We start from the raw sequence: 12,461 nt of genomic DNA, 5'->3' as shown, positions 1-12,461 counted from the left end.
ACATTAAGTGATTTCTAAATAACAAAGCAAAAGCGTAAATGAAACTTGACGTAAGTAAGAAAGAAGTTTACAAGAAGTAGTGATGTGTGTCAAGTTTGAGAACAGTTGATTGTTTAGTAAAATATGTTAGATAAAAAGCTGCACCATATGCATGAGCGTATAATTACATAACCCCTTTGATAAGAAAGAAAAGAAAAAAAAAACATTAATCTATTGGTGTCCTTTAAATAAAGAGCAAAAACTATGGAAATGTTACAGAAAATTAAAAGAAAATAGCAGCATGAAATTATTATTATTATTAAGATGTAATATAAGACGTGCTCATAATTAACAATTTTTAACGATTAAATCTATCGATTAAACAACCATACGCCTTAACAATAACGCAATCTCTTTTTTAAAAGACTAAATTTTGCAAACTTAAATTAATTATCTGGATACATGTTCATTTCAATACCCTACTGTAATAAACGTCTCTGGACGGACAAAGTGTTTATAGCTACTCTTGTTAGGGGTGTCCGTTTTTGATGTGCGGATATATTAATACACAACCACGTCCGTTTTGGCTATGCGGAATGTATAACTATAGTCACGCACGCTTGTCTTGCCGACTACTATGGGGATAGGGATTCCAAGACACAAAATTGAACTATGATCTGAAATGAAGTTTAAAACAGATTTTCCCAACAGCTAAACAATATAAGATAAGATAAGATAAGATAAGATAAATTTTATTTCCAATAGAGGACCCATTATGGGCATAATCAGTACAGTGTTTTTTTTCCTATTTTTAAAACGCTAAATTGTTTGAGATTCTGAATAAGTAATAATTGTTAAACCATCAAAAGAATCGCAAATCATCTGAATTTATTTATTTATGTTTTATATAAATAATTCATGTATCAACGAGAAAATAAACAAACTGAACATATGAGACATAGGAAACCTTAAAGATGTCAAAATTGCCACACATATTGTTTATACATGGAGAATAATAAGATTTGTACACAAAACCAGGGACAATAATTATATATTTTGATTGTCTCTGCAACTTACTAATAAGATAGAATTGTAAAATTTGAAAACAGATATAAGATAAGCATTATTTGTATCAGTTTATTTGAACTCCGATATATGTTTTATGTTGGTGTGTAAATGTCTCGTTAACGTTTACATCACGTGACCATTAATTCGTACTTACGTGATTTCAAATAATTTGTAAAATATTTACGTTATGGGTCGTTTTATTAAGCTGCAAATTTTGTACAAAAGAGTTATTCTTTTGTACAGTTTACCACAAATAAATCACAACTATTTGTCATGTATACAGGTAGGCGGAGTTATTAAAAAATGTAACAACGTATGGCCCAACGACAATCGATGTTACTAAACCTTATTTGTAAATGAGTTGTCAATATGTGAAAATTCCCACCCCTGAATCAATTCAAATGACAGGTGTATATTTTTTCGACAAATCCCTCAAGACCTTGTAGTTCTTTCTTGTGTGAAAACGTCTATTTTCCAGATAATCGTCTTAAAATGTCACATCAACAGTATCATGTTTCAAATATGACTTTTACTTGTTTTGGACAATTTTTGTAATTTTTTACCTTTTTCTACAAATAGGGAGATATTTTTTTATGTGAATTCGGGACTGGTTAATTTAAGATTGAAATAACAATAACTTAGTAATTATGAACGAAATCAGAGCAGCTGGTTCAGATTTTGAACTTAACTCTGAACGTATTACACAAAGTGCTTTTGATTTCACGATCAAACATCACCAACAGATTCCGGATGATGGCAATGTGGAATCCGATGACGATTCTTATTTTGTAACAGACTCCAAAAGGAATGGTGGAGGAAGGGATAGGAATGCAGAGGCAAAGAATGAAGGGGACCATCTAGAAATACTATCTGATAGCGAGAAAGACACAGCCGACAGGGGTGAGATAAACAAATGACTTTATACGCAAAATACATATTTAAAGATATATGAGCAAATGTTTGTCAATGTAAAAAATACTTCATAATCTGGAGATTAATATAGTATTAATTCATTTTCGTTTATATGTATAATTATAATAATATTAGTGATGATCATAAAAACAAACAACTGAATGGTGTGCTTTTGGCTTAGCTAGAGTAGAATATACCGAAAAACTGTTATTTCAATCAAACAGTTAAAGATCAAAAATTTAATATGAAAAAGTATAATTTAGTACATTCCTTTCAGATAAATCATAATTTGGTTACTAGATAAACCAAGTGAAAATGAGAAATTAAACTACAGCAATAAAGTATGCTAATTGATTACTTTCTCCCACAAACTACAAAGTTAAACATTCCCGTAATTAAAAACAATATGTTTTAATTTATATGGCGTATATGAATGTAATTTATATGACAAGAAAAACAAATACTTTAAATGTATTGTTCATAATATCAGTTGTAAGATGAAGTGCATAAGCCTAATGTATTTAAATGTTTGCATTGCTTTCTCTGACCCAGAAAGAAATATAGTGCGAATTTTTTCGTCTGCACTTTAAAAATTAAATTTTGATTGATATTTAGTATTTTCTTTAAGGCCAAGAAACAGTAAATGGAAGATGTCACAGATGTTTTTTTCTTAAGATTTTGCAGACAACTTGGACATGTTAAACTTAAACTGAAAACCGAATAAACTGATTAAATTATCTGTTTTCTTCAATAAAATTTTATAAAAAGAAAATTCTTTAAAATGATGCACAATTGTTTAGAATATACGTTAAATCAGAGAAAAGGACGTTTTCAAAATTGTCGTTAAATCTTCGGTCCTCTTACATATAACCAGTCTATATTTTTTAGGATATCAAATCATAAGTGGGGCTATGGGTGCTTAAATTCACCAAAACGTCGAAATAAGGGTCGCCGTGCTGCATACGTAATTTTGGACGTTTTCACTTCGAATACAATTATAGAATGGTTAGTACATCAAGGTAACCCTATAATTGTTTAAAAAAAAAGAAATAAATTGTCTTGTTAGGAAATCTGTGATTTTTGTTATTGCGAATTGCTGATTTTAAGACTATTCTGTGAACTTTTTTTCACCGATTTTGTTTAATCTTTTTATTCATTCAATGATATTGAAAAAAATATCGAGATGATTTTTTTTTCAATTATAAGTTCGTTATACGTCAAATCCTACCCTAATTTATAACATAATCATCACTCATATACTGTATCTTTACCTAAATATAAAGGGATAATTTATTAATAAGATTTGAGGTTACAAGTTTCTCTCTTATTTTGTATAATTTTTAAATTCCAGTTTCTGATAACTCGTTTATTAAAGAAGAGTCGTAATTTTTTATTGCAACAATTTAAACTATATAGGATAAGTTTGAAATTGCTATTCAGATTATGCTTTTTTTTTAACAATACCACCATAAGAAAAGTAAGTTATATGTTTAATTCAGGCAAAACTTTCTCGTTTGATTCATTTTATCAAGCAAATGTAGGTGTTTCTTTGATTTCCTTACGATTCTTTAGATATTGTACGACGTTTTTATCATTTTTACATGTCTAATGATACATTATTCTTCTGTCAAAGTTTACCTCAGTTGGTTTAATTGTCCATTTTAGTGTACCTCTAAAAACCATGGTTGTTTTTTTTTAGTTTGCACATTCCTATGGAAGGTTAATAGCTACACATTCGATACGTTGATTTTGATCCTGCGACTATAATTAACTGCATGACAACCATGCAGATATCCTAACCAATTCTTCTGCTGCACAGCAGATCACTCTGTTTTTGTTATTGTAGGAGATATGGAGTGAATTGTTCTATTGAAGTCTTTTTTGTTCATGTTCGTCAAAGCATTTTGTATGTAATTGTCACTCTATAGCGTGCAGGTCTTACTGGTATTAGGAATTTTGAAAAATGTGGCTTTGTGTTTGCTTTGGACTAAGAATAGAAACGCCAAATCTGTGTTTATTGGTGGACATTCTTGCTCATTTGTTTTAAAATGCATTGTCCTTGGTTGTTTCTTGTATACTCGATACATAAAAAAATATGGAAGCGCTTTTCTGGATTTATCTTCATCAGGAACGCTCAAAGCCAAGGACGTATAAGTACCACAACACGTTGAGAGCTATATGACCAAAAGGGACCTTACATTAATAGCCAAATCCTTCTTAAGTCAACTTTAACCAACCGTTATTGTAAATTGAAACAGACATATTTTTTCAAAACAAAAAGAGATGCAAAATTCAGAAAAAAAACCCAAACAAATTATATGATTACGTAATAAAGAATGATAGAAGACATTTACCACCAGTTTTATCCAAAAGTCTGACTCATTTATAACATTTCTTGTTAGTATAACATATCTGATAATTAACAATTTTATGACGCCAAATAATTAATTACTGTTAATTTAAACTCATTAATAAATTATAAATAATGAAGACTTTTTCCTGTCAGAGTTGAAGTTTATTAGCTTTCCAGCTAGAAACATTACTTGCTACAAGATTTTTGAATCATACGTTAAATATTTGTGTATATTGAAATCAGTAATTATATATAATAACGAATCGTGATAGAATTTGAAAGGAACCTTCATTACAACGTCCTGTCACAAATTGTGGGGATTTTTTCTTCTAGTTCAGATTAACTCCCTTGAACCGGAACAGCACAGAAGGTAAATAAGATGATTTACGCATTTAATTAAAAAAAAAAACATCAATATATATATATATATTGAAGATTTTTTTCTGGAAATTTTTTAAAAACTTTTTGGGGTTTGATATATAATTTTCTGTTGAACAAATGTATACTCCGAGATTATTGTGGAGCGATGTGTTGATGAGACTGTAAGTTCTTACAGTTGAAGTTAGGATATGTGTCTATTGCTCTCAAGTTGTTTCAGTAGCCACTTTGTTTATCAACAACGTCTATTTTAAATTTTTTTTTTTGCTTGGACTGTGGTTAAATATTTATTAGTTGGTCGTTGTTTATTTTTTTTTAAACATAACGAATTTAATCAGAACAATTAAGGAATATAAATCAACCAGTTTTCAGGAATTCAAGTAGTTGGCAGAACTGCTTGACCTTCCAGAGCATACTGATTATTTGGTGGGGTTTGTGTTCCTCAGTCTTTAGTTTTGTAGACTGTTGTTTGTATCTTGGTCGTTTTCGCTTTTTTTTTGCCATGATTTTTGTCATTCTCTTTTCGACTTATAAAATTAAGGTTTTCCCTTTGGTATCTTCCGCCTCTATTTTAATAAGAATTTTATGCTGCCCTTTCCAGGAACCACATTTTAAATTTATATGTCAATATATCTATACATCTAATATTTAAGGAAATTTTAACAATTACTTTTTGAGTTGCCATGAATTAGAAACATGGAAATAAAAGCTGCTTGAGTAGGAAAGTCTTACGCTTGTAAATTAAGAAAACTAACAATAACAAAATAGATCTACTAAAACCTTTGTTTATTTGAAGTATGGCATGACATTAAAAAAATCCCAATCAGTTTACTTTAAAATAGTCAGCATATATTTTGCACATGGACTATTGAAATAATTGATAGTCCCTTGTAGTAATTAAATTGATGGCCCAATGCATAATTGTCATGGTGATAAAACGTGAAATAATTAATTATCTTTTATACTATAAAGAAGTAATGAAAATTCGAATTATAAAAAAATCAAAGTAGATAAACTATAGAATGCATTAGAAACTTTTTGATCAATAAAGCATGGGTAACGAATTGTCAAGTTTGGAGCTAAAATTTAAACAACAAAGCGAAGAACTTATAAAATATTCAAAATAAAAAATACTTAACGATTTAACAAATGAATTAATCTGTTACACTGGTAATAAATTAAAGAAAACATTGTAGATGACAATTTGTAAGACGGTAACTAGCACTCCATTGCATAGAAAGCTTTAATGAAAGGTAAAATAAAAGTCCAAGTCATATAACTCAGCTTCAATATTCACATGTATTATCATTTTGTCTTTCTGAAAATAGTTTAGAGTTAACTTTTTAATGGATTTCATTGTGTTTTCTCTATAAAGTTTCTAGTTAGTGTATGCAGTCTATATTTGATAAAAAAATATGTACACCAAGATGCTGTTAAAATACAACGACTGGACTAAAGGACTGACTGACCATTTTTCACGTACAACCGTTTTCAGCCTTACAAAAATAATGCATGTTGCACTGATAGCAATAATGTTAATGAAGACTTAGGTGTTAACGTGTGATTAAATATTCTCAAGTTTTCAAATCTTATTGCGAGATTCAGGTGTCTCATGTTTCAAAACATAACTGAGCGAGATTCAAAAGTTTTGTTTTCTGATTTATTAATTGATTGATTGGAGGATGTCAACGTCAATTAGACAAATGTTTCACACCATTCGTAACGTGCTTATACATAGTTCTTTGCATTTATACTCTTTCTTTCTATTTTACTTTCAATATTTGTTCAAGCCGTCGGTTTTGAATATGTACTCCCTTTCTTTTACTTTTAAAAATTCACTAAATGGCGATGTCTGTAGAACTGTATGTTGAATAAATACCTTGAAAACTGGAAAAAGCATATTGGTAAATATGCACACGTGAACAAGTTCACGAAATTCTGTCAAAACGATATATGATAGCGTTATTATTGATGGTATTCTTAATAGAGACCGCTTAGATCTTACCATTCACCTTATTGTTTCTCCAGACTCTTGCACAGATGATTCAGTGAGACGATACAGAACAGCATTCACACGGGAACAGATTGGTCGCCTTGAAAAAGAATTTTACAAAGAAAATTATGTGTCAAGACCTCGACGTTGTGAATTAGCAAAATCACTGAATCTTCCTGAAAATACAATAAAGGTATGTTCAAAGTCTCAGTCGTCGTTGCTGTATGTTTATCATGTGCCGGATAACACTTTAGGTCTTCGTCTATATATTCTAATTTGGTTTTCACAATATGGAAATTTAAGTCAGTTGCGTTTTAGTGCCCACTTTTTCTTAAAAAGGCGTTGGCATAAATTAACGAGTACCAAAAGAAAAATTTTTCAGACTTCTGATTTTACTCGATTTTGTTATTTCTGTATGTCATGAAATTCAATTATCATTACCTTAGGTATGGTTTCAAAACAGAAGAATGAAAGACAAAAGACAAAGAATGGCAATGGCTTGGCCTTATGGGATAGCTGATCCTCATCTTTATGCTTATTTAGCAGCTGCAGCAGCCTCATTTCCATATGGAATACCCCCGGCAAATTCTAGTCCATTTAATGTTTACTCACAAATGGGCATTCAAAGACCAACAAACAATATGTCACAGCTACCGTTTGTGAATCCCTTAAGACCGCGATCTGAAATTTTGCAGGGAATGGCAAACACGATCTTGCAGCGTTCTCCGCAAATAACATCTCCGCACCAATTATCAGGAGTGTCTCCTATTGGAAGTAACATGCAATCAGTGTTAGAAAGCGCTGGATTAATTGGTCACAATAGTGGATCAACATCTATTGACAATTGTAACTGCAACCCAGTTTTAGCTGGCTTATCAAATATACCAACGTCGCTTCCGGCAGTCCCTAAGGCACACTCAAACACAACTTCCCATGGACTATTTCGTCCATTTCAGACTGATATCGAAGGAACGTGACTTTTGTTTATAATATCGAAGAAATATATGTTTATTTACTTGCCCAAAATTGCTGAAAAAGACACTACAAACTGTGATAGAGTGATTTCCATGACAATTGTTGCACTCATTAGAAAGAATAAAATGTTTGATTAAAATAGAATGTACACGTGATGATTTGTCGTAAGATTTGTCCACGTGATGATTTGTCTTAAGATTTGTCCACGTGATGATTTGTCGTAAGATTTGTCTTTTTCCCTTATGTATACAATTATCATTTATATTTTTTGCTTGCTTAACACCAAGTGGCAAATATTTTATATTTAAAGAACTAGAACAAATTAATAAATTTTTTTGCTTGCTTAACACCAAGTGGCAAATATTTTATATTTAAAGAACTAGAACAAATTAATAAATTTTTTTGCTTGCTTTACACCAAGTGGCAAATATTTTATATTTAAAGAACTAGAACAAATTAATAATTAAAAAAAATGTTATGCAAAGTATACGCCGAATGGAATGAAGGGCGGCGAAAAATTGGACTGACACTGGCTTTGATGGAGTTGAAATAAATAAAAGAAAAATAAAATTGCAGTATAGTAATGGTGTCACATCAAAATATCTGTTGACAATTTTCTTTAGATTATGGTAAATAAAAACAAAGACCCCAACAAAACAAAAACCTCACAAAATAAAACAAAGTAAAAAAAACAAACAAACAAAAAGCCCATCTCCAGTAAAAATAATAAAAGAAGACACGTTCCAATCCCCCGCTGATGCACATTTTGTTTTATCTACCTTAGGACAATATAGTTCCAACAAAAGATGCACGCGTTGTCATGTTTAGCATACCCGTAATTCGAAGTATTGGAAACCAGAAAGTAGGTGTCTAAAAGATCTGAAAAGCTATTGCACCTTTCTACTCATTAGTGCCAAGCTGTTGACCGAATATAAGGTCCTTCTGTTCTGTAGTACTGTAGAAATAAGACATTTTTTTTCAGTTCATATAACATCTTGACCGCGTTTTGGCGGGGGACAACAAACAATCAAAATTAGTAAAGACCGTTGTCAAATTACCATGGTATCAGAGTATCCTTTAACGTCAAGTTTTTGTTGGAATTAAAAAAAGAAATGTTCATTGTGAATTAGTGTACGACAACGAGAAAGCAGTCATAAACATAGAAATACAAACAAAAAACACACGAAAAGAGCAAAATACGGTCTTAGACAATCTAGGAATAAGGCTTACAGAGACTACCAACAATCCTCAATCAACATCATATTCTTTAAAGGCTAAAACATTAAATTACAAACAAAAACATCCACTGACGAGATTCCTGATTTTGGACAGGCACATACACATGCGACAGATTAAAACAATTGTGAGAATTCTACCTTCCATTTTGTTTACATCGATCAGCGGAATAACAAAATACGTAAATGAACAAGTGGCTCATATAAACAAAATATGTCTTACTCATCAAGACATTCAATAGTTTTCCACTGAATGGACTTCCACCATATTATGCAATGTATAACTAACTTAACCACAAACTATATGTATATCTCCTATACAACAATGTAAATGCGATATGCAGTATGGTAGTGAGTCAGAACAGCCGTTAGATAAACATTTGCATGGCCATAGTAACTATAACTAAACCAAGCAATCACTTCGGAAAATATTTCAGATCTCAGTCCCGATCACCCTTTTATTGACCCCAACACGAATTGGTTCTGAGAAGAGAGAATCTCTCTTGAAAAAATTTGGATATGGAAATCAAAAGAGGTAGTTTGGCAATGTTTTGTATTAACTACATGTGTTAGATATAGATCTACAAAGTTACAGGATGTATAAATAATTTTACCTTCTTGATTACATGGAACTCTGCAATTTTTGTTATTCCCTATACGTATACGTATGCACAATGTTGTTATAGCGTTTGACTTTCACAAGTATTATTCATTCTTAATTGAAGAATTAGTCTAATAATATTTAATTATTTGTTTGTTTTGTTTTGTTTGTTAAAACAAAATTGATTTTAACCTAAAAGTTCCATAAATTGACAGTATCAAGATGCATGCTCTCTTTTATTGACAATATTTTTGTTACGATATAGTATATTATCTCCTAATTGACAACTTATTCAAGGGGTTGCATTCCCTATGATTATGTTGATAGAGGAATGCTGCTAACAAGGAAGATATTGAACGAAGGAGAAAGTGTGGTTAATGTTTTAGTTAAAGACATATATTCGAACGTTTTAAGGACGCCATTGTAATTGGTGGGTCGTTAAGGGTTGTCTGTGCCGGATGTTTCAAATTTGTTGTTGCCAAAATCCATTTTTTCCCCAAGATATGACTTTACTAAATGCCTTTCATCAACAGATTTAAATTTTCCATTAAGAACATGACAGGTGCCACAAGTGGAGAAGGAACCTCTTATCAGAACACTGGTAGTAACATTACGCCCCTTTGTGGACTCATTTCTGTATTTTTGAATCACAGTTTATATAGTATAACTCAGTTAAGATTCGTCTAAATTCCATATAATTATTAAATTCAACAACACTTCATGAATTTTTTTTTAGATAACCAAGAATTCTCAAAATATACTGCCGAAATTTAGCCAAAGGATCTTACTTTAAATAAATCAAATATAAACAGCAATAACTGTCCTTTCCTTTCAGTTTTACACGAAAAACTCTATACGAAAATTTACGACAAAAGGGACGATTTTTCGTTCCTTATTCGTAATTTTCCTTTTTTTGGACGGTGATGTTCCTTTGACCCCATTCTACGGTGTTTATATATCACAACTGGTTCGCATATGTAGTGACGTTTTATATTTCAATGAACGTTATCTATGTAACACAGGTAAATTATTAAGTCAGAGGTCGTTACCACAAATTACTTAAATCCTTTACTAAATTCTTTCAAATATGCAAAAATTTGGTTTAGAAGATTGGATGTACCTGTAGAAAACTTTTTACTAACGATATATCGCATCCTAATTTTTACGGTGATGCTATTTATAGAGCCGGTAAATTTAGATACGATCCGTTGAAACATCGATCCTTCGAATAAACTTATTCTAAAAGGTCGTCAATTTCAATTCCGTTTCACTGTGTGGGATGTATAAATTGGCAGTCACGCCAGGTCAAAATCAGAAAGATAAATCCGGAGCCTCGTGTAGAGAGAGAGAGTCACTGTCTCCGCATGTACGTTAAAGGACTCTTGCAAAAGCTCTATGAGGGTCCGTATGTGGCCTGTTGTAATGCAAATGTTCTGTCCTTTCCAACATACCATACAGTGGCACTTCATCCCTGTCGTCCAACCTCGCATATATTGTCATAACTGTAAATAGTTTTTCGTCCTCAAAATGCATGGCATTATTGCTACTGAACCTTAAGCTAGCAACAATCAATAAATCCTTCTACGACATACGGTTTTTGAATGCCCTTGATATCTTTTAACTTGATAAATGATATATTTATTCAATCTTTAATTTCAAATGACACATAAATATGCAAATGGAACAAATAAGTTACATTTAAAATAACAATCTTTGTATGATTTTTTCTTTTGATTCCTCGATCACTCACCCTGCAAAAGTTGTAGGGAGAGCGATAACCTTTAAATTAACTAAGTGATGACAAACGGTTATAGCCTGAAATGACTTCAATATGACAGATTATGTTTTAAGGTAACAGAATTCATTTAATGTATGCAGAAATCTTTAAGTGAAAACACGACAATTTGTAGTTATATATCGTTTATTTCAAAATTATGAAAAATGTTTGTAAGTGATTATTTATAATAATTCATATGTATGTATCGTGTGAGGTAATTTGATTTATTACCGAAGATCTTCCAAAATCTGCAAAAGGTAAACTGACATGTTTTTTTTTAAAATTCTCCGTTGATAAAATCGGAATTTTTTAAGGAACTAAGGTTCGAACTTCCTCAGGCAAATATTTATTAGATGTATTTGGCTTTTCTTTTTACACCCCTGTTGGTCTTAGAGCTCCTCATATTTATGTGTTTCAGTGTTCATGGTGATGGGAAATCCAGAAAAGCATTTCGGACGCACCAAACTTATTAATTGTTATTTTCATCATGGGTATAAGGACTTGCCGCAAATTATTCAAACACCTGAAGGAGAAACAGGTGTAAATACAAAACCTTACTTCATAAGAATAAATTACTTTTATTAGCAACAAATCAAAGCAATCAAAGACGTAAACCATTAATAAAATCAATTATGAATAAAGATATTAACATTATGTCATATTTTATCTCTCAATGTCAAGTAATCATTTCTAATTGTAGGCGCCATGTTGATGTTAAAACTTCCTGTGGTGTCACAAGCCATTTTAATTCGAAGTAAATTGACAGTTATTTGAGATATTTTCAAAACTCTCTTATGGAAACACTATTAGTATGCAAAAAAATAAGGAAATTATGTAAGATTTCCAATAGACAACTATCAACAAAATGACAAGAATGAAAACAACTAAAAGTCACCGCACGGTCTTTACAATATGTAAACCCTATAACCTATAGTGAATTGTAAAAGGCCCCGATTAAAAAAAGGAAAACAGCTAACGGTCTGATTTACACTATATAAAAAAAGAATAAACGACAAACAATTATGACAGACGGCAACCAAAGATATCCACCGAAGACTCAAGCTTCCAGAGAGGTAAAGCTCAACCCTCCTTTAGCCAAACGAAATCTTTGTATCTATGGAAGAATTTAGTACAGGCTTTAAGTAATTTTTGGTTACAAAATCCCTGACTTGATAACTATCAGTTATATA

At 31.2% G+C, this 12,461-nt stretch overlaps 1 protein-coding gene across 1 annotated transcript; it reads left to right on the top strand.

Moving 5' to 3' along the window:
- The first annotated feature begins 1,520 nt into the window (after positions 1-1,520).
- LOC127728804 (homeobox even-skipped homolog protein 2-like) lies at positions 1,521-7,981 on the top strand. Its single transcript, XM_052236416.1, has 3 exons — positions 1,521-1,947; positions 6,719-6,876; positions 7,130-7,981. The coding sequence occupies exons 1-3, from the start codon at positions 1,695-1,697 to the stop codon at positions 7,658-7,660; spliced, it is 942 nt and encodes a 313-aa protein (XP_052092376.1). The 5' UTR covers positions 1,521-1,694; the 3' UTR covers positions 7,661-7,981.
- Positions 7,982-12,461: the final 4,480 nt, after the last annotated feature.

This window comes from Mytilus californianus, unplaced genomic scaffold (assembly GCF_021869535.1).
Source record: "Mytilus californianus isolate M0D057914Y unplaced genomic scaffold, xbMytCali1.0.p SCAF_2, whole genome shotgun sequence".
NCBI classification, from domain to species: Eukaryota; Metazoa; Mollusca; class Bivalvia; order Mytilida; family Mytilidae; genus Mytilus; species Mytilus californianus.
Note: the sequence above shows the minus strand (reverse complement) of the source record. Positions and strands in the feature narration are given on the sequence as shown.